Below are 4831 nucleotides of genomic sequence, written 5' to 3' on the forward strand. Positions count from 1 at the left end.
TCGCAACTGGCCGGGGCGGCGCCTGGCGGCATTGCAGGGGCCGGCCGAGGGCGCGGGGACGCCCGGCCACGCACCTCGGCCCCCCACACGCTCTCTGCAGGCGCCGGGCGGGGAGGCTGCGCCCGCTGTGAGGGGAGCGCCTGCCTGACCGACCGCAGCCCCCCGGCGCCAGCCCTGTCCCCTGCGCTCCGCCTGCGGGCCGGGCTTGAATGTGGAGCGCCTCGGAGGTGCGGAGGGGAGGGCGCTGCTTGCTGTCTCTCTTTGGTGGCGGTCTTCCTCTCTCTGTCGGAGCAGCCCGAGGCAGCGGGGCGCACCAGGCTCCGGTGGCCAGGGGAAGGAGAGAGCCTCACTAAAGGGCCCCTTCCTCTCATCCCCCACCCTATGCAAAGATGCAAAGGGTTAAATCATAACAGGCTGTGCTCAGGTAGGATGGGGGTTGCATGTCCACCTGCCTCCCTCAAAACTTCCTCAGACTCCCAAGTGTTGCACTGCCCATCTTCCCCTGAAGAAAACGGGTTGCTTCCCCCCCCCCCCCCATTAACACCCTTTCATAATAATAAACCGGGTGACGTCTTAATCCCCTTGACTTCTTGTCACAGGGTGCCTGCTAGCCCCTATCTGATTTAAATCTGATTGATGGGTAACAGCAGGATACTGCTTCCACAGCAGAAGTGGGGGAAGCAGGTGAGCTGTGAGGAAAGACCGAGATCTAAAGAGGGTCTCCTAATGGGGATATTTGGGTTCTTTCAAGTCTTGCAGACTTACTCATTAAGCCTGAGGAGCTCAGGGCTGGCATGATGATGGCATGAGTGAGTGAAACTAGAACCATTGATTATCCAGACAGTTCTCAACAGCCCTCCTTCCAGGAGATCTCATGAATGGCTATATGAAAGGAAATAATGGGGATGGGAGTGGAGGTAAAGAGGAAATTAGAATGGGATGCACTTAAAAAGAAGAGAAGTAAGAAACAACCCCCTGATGAGAGAGGGATGTGGAGATCAGAGTAACAAACTGAAGTAATGCCTAGGAATCTTCAAAACTGTTGACAGGGTACTTAGGCTAGAGGAGAAATTGCACCTATTAAGGATGTTAGAAATTGGGGACAGAAGGTGAGATTAAGAGAGGTAACTATTTGAGGAGATGGTTATATTACACTTGAGCCGTTCTTTCCTTCTTTCTGCCCGACTCATGGGCTCCAGTTGTCTGCTTACGTATGAATATTAGAAGACATGCTGGATCTGCCTGGGTTACAAACGCGACTAAAATGGAGGCTTTCGCTTAGCCGTACCAGTTCCTTTCCATATCAAGCTGAAAGCGTGCATTAAAAAGAACAGGCCTAGTTTTTAACGTCTAAAAATCCTAGCATTGACGACGGTGGATGTAAAACGCCCTCCTTTTTTCCAGTTCATTTTGAAGTGTTAAAAAAGAAAAGTTTATAGAAGAGGGCACTGCCGTAGCTTAGCAAATGCTGTGCGCTGCCGAATGGAAAGCTGGCATTTGGGGAGTCTGTCGTTTCTCTAACGGTATTGGGGTATTACACGGAGAGCAAGAGTGGTGTTCTCTGAAGTAGAGTTTGTAACGTGCTCCGAGCTTTTGCATCCCTGAGAGCTAGTTGTCAAGCTGCGTTGTGGTCTTGGTAGAGACTGCTCTCCCAGCCTCAGGGTACGTGTAGCAATCATGGCTCCGGGGCAGCATGCTAGCCCTTAGCATGACACCGCCACCACACGCAGTCTAATAATCCGCTTGCTGCCTTGTAAGAAGAAACTTTCCTTGGCAAATGTTTCTTGCTTTTGATAGAAGCAACTGAAACACAATATTGCTTTCTTAAGGTCTCAACAATAACGATATCATTGTGGGCAAAGGACGAGGCTAAAAAAACCTGTCAGCTCCCTGACTCGATAAATCATGGCACTATGTCAAGTTATGTCAGTGAGGTAGCATTATTTCATGTCTGAAGTGACACAGTATAACTTGACTGATGTAACGTAATGTGATATTACGTAGAAGATACCGTTTTAAGATGGAAACTTATGTGTATGTCTTCCCAAAACAACCCTTAAAAGCTTTGATTAAAGAAGAATTATTTAAGGACTTGCGCCTGTACAACTCCAGGGTGTAAATCAGTGTTGAATTTGGCCCAGTATATCTATGTCATTTCTTTTGCCTAAGACAAACTAACCAGCCCAGTGGCTGATATACTTTATAAATAATGGAGCGATTCTAGATATTCCTCAAATATATAAATGCTGATTTAATGTTTTTAACCATCTGTTCTCTGCAATCAGAATCAGCGAGCTGCCCTCAGATATCATGACCAATGCCAAAATACCATCTTAGTCACGGCTGATTTCTGTTAATTGTTCTTTCAAGTAGGTTAAGGGTTTGGAAAAAAAAATTTCCACTGGAGTTTGAAATAAGTAAAGTGAATGAAAGAAGTTCAAGAAAAATATCATTTGGGTTATTCCTGGTGCAAATTTATGTGGCATGTGGAAGCGATGTAGGGATAAAATGTGTACCAGCTCAGTGTTGCGTATTATTGCACAAAATTTTAGGCAGGTGCATTATGTCAGTCAGTTTGTATGTGTAGTTACTACAAAAGTCAACTATTATAGCAAAGTTGAGAATGTACATTACTTTTAATCGCTGAATAAAAATATTTTAAATCCTTTCTTTTTGAAAGATAAAATTGCCTCAAAATACTCTGCTCATACCGCGCAGCTTGAGAGTACACAAAACAAAACCTACAATTCATTTAAAAAGTCAGTAGCATCAGTCTAAAATATTACAGTTTAGAAAATCCTACTTCTGTGCTAAGCAATTTTAAATCGGAACTTTTGGGCACTAGCTTTCTCATCTTGGCGTTACAGTTCCCGTTCCTTTTTAACTTAGTTAAATAATCACTTATAGCTGTTGCACTCTTACCCTATGGTATAATTTCGGCTCTTGCAAACTAATATTACAGGAAAAAGAATAGTAGTTTTAAGTGCTGGATGAAATGACTATGCAAAATGATGATGCATTTAACATCAAATATGTTCAAGGACTGTTAGGATTAAGTATTCAAAATGAAGGGGGAGGGAAAAGCCATTTGAGCTGAGGATAAGGAATCTAATTAAAAATAGGTATTAAGGATATATAACTTGAGCTTGCTATCATGCTTTTAAAGAGTGCTGTTGTATCAGTTGTAAAGGGAAAGGAAAAGTATCATTAAAATGAGAATAAAATGTTTTCTTGGATTTAAAAAAATGGACACAGCTGACATGCTGTTTAGATCAGCATTAAAGGACCTGATCCTGGAACATTTACTGACAGAATTGAGAACAATGGTCTACTTGTGTGAGTAAGAATAGCAGATCATATCTTCTAATAATTTGGCATTACTAGAATTAACTGGCACAACAGTGTATATGAACAGGTAGAGCAGTAGGTATGGGCTACCGTTGTATTTGGCTTGTATAAGTCGATAATATATGGATTGCTGAAGGTGAAGTGCATTCAGTGTTGAATTTTGCAAGTTGTATTTTGAAGCTTTAAGTGAGCGTACTAAAATAAGGTTGAAATGAGGACCAAAAACGTTAAATTGAGTTGTAAGCTATGACACATCTGTGAAACAGTTAATAATTGTAGTAGTCAATGTACCAAGGCTGTGCCCTTAGAATTTTATGTAGAGAACTTTATCAATCTTTGACCTATTGAAACCTACTAGCCATTTTCAAGCGACCCCCTCCAGTTTTAAATAAACATATTGGGTAAAGTGATCATGCTTTGGAGAAATAAAATGCATAAGCAAAAAGAAAACATTGGTAAATTGCAGTCCATAAAGACTAAGGATGGAATTTCTTACTACTGAGTATATTCATAAATGAAAGTAGCCCACAAACCATGAACAAGATTGAACAGAGGCAAAGTTAGTAATATTTGAAATGCTCAAAATAATTCAGTAGCAATCAAACCTCAATTTACAGAGACTGTGCTGCAGGTGGTGCTGCTGAGCTGAGAAGACTTAAAATCACCATTCAACCCTGACAGGAGAATAAGAAGGGGTCCCTGGGAAATATGTGCATTTATTCAGTAGCAAATGTGCAAAGCTCACAAATTGAGAGACAGTGGCAGCAGTAGTCAGGCTTAGATATTTTACCCTCTCTGAATATAATTTTAGATTTAGAATCAGCTTAAATCCAAGGGGAAAACACTTTATAAGGTTGAAAGCTGTGTAGTTGCAACAGCCAGGGTTATGAGCTATCAAATGCAATTACATTAAAACAGATTATACTGTGCAAATTGAGCCATTTAGAAGGTGAGAACCAAAGAAACAGCTCTGATCTCCCTTTTTTCTAAATTGCAGTTTTAGTTCCTTGCAATTCTGAGGTACAAAAGTAGGTGAGACTGCTTTTGTATCTGCAAAGTGCTTCATTTCTGAATGTAATTCTAACTGAGTGCAATCTAGGTTAAAAGCTGGACAACTGGGTAATTAGAGCTCACTCACTGCTAAAGGACGATCAGCTGTACTATAGCTCATCTGTGTTCCCAGAGACTAGTTCTCTTCTCTTCTGAGTGGAGCCTGCTGGCAAAGAAGCATCTACCCCCAGACTCTTCTTGATCCCTGAGATGATGGTGCTGGACAAGGAGGACGGTAGGTGTGCTGAGATTGCTTAAGCCTGTATATGGGGTGTTCTGTATGTTCCTTACATGAAAACAAATAGTTCTGATTTGTATGTACACCAAGTGCTCTGCCTTCAACCTTTTATATTTTTCCCTTTGCTGATAATAGTGTGCTTGCTTTATATTTTTGTTCCCAGCCCCCCCCCCCCCCCCCCCCCCTTGCGCAAAA

At 42.5% G+C, this 4831-nt stretch overlaps 1 protein-coding gene across 3 annotated transcripts in view; it reads left to right on the forward strand.

Moving 5' to 3' along the window:
- LMO1 (LIM domain only 1) overlaps window positions 1-4831 on the forward strand; it is a 99846-nt gene that overhangs the window by 14117 nt on the left and 80898 nt on the right. For 2 of the 3 annotated variants that reach the window (XM_006018222.3, XM_006018221.3), the window contains exon 1: window positions 4122-4633. The exons of the other annotated variant lie outside the window; for it this stretch is intronic. Coding sequence is in view for 1 of the 2 variants with exons in the window: in XM_006018221.3 (XP_006018283.1) it covers window positions 4609-4633 (25 nt within the window). In the remaining variant the exon portion in view is untranslated. Of the gene's footprint in view, window positions 1-4121; window positions 4634-4831 lie in introns of those variants that run through there. 3 annotated transcript variants of the gene reach the window in all.

This window comes from Alligator sinensis, unplaced genomic scaffold (assembly GCF_000455745.1).
Source record: "Alligator sinensis unplaced genomic scaffold, ASM45574v1 scaffold502_1, whole genome shotgun sequence".
Lineage (NCBI taxonomy): Eukaryota > Metazoa > Chordata > Crocodylia > Alligatoridae > Alligator > Alligator sinensis.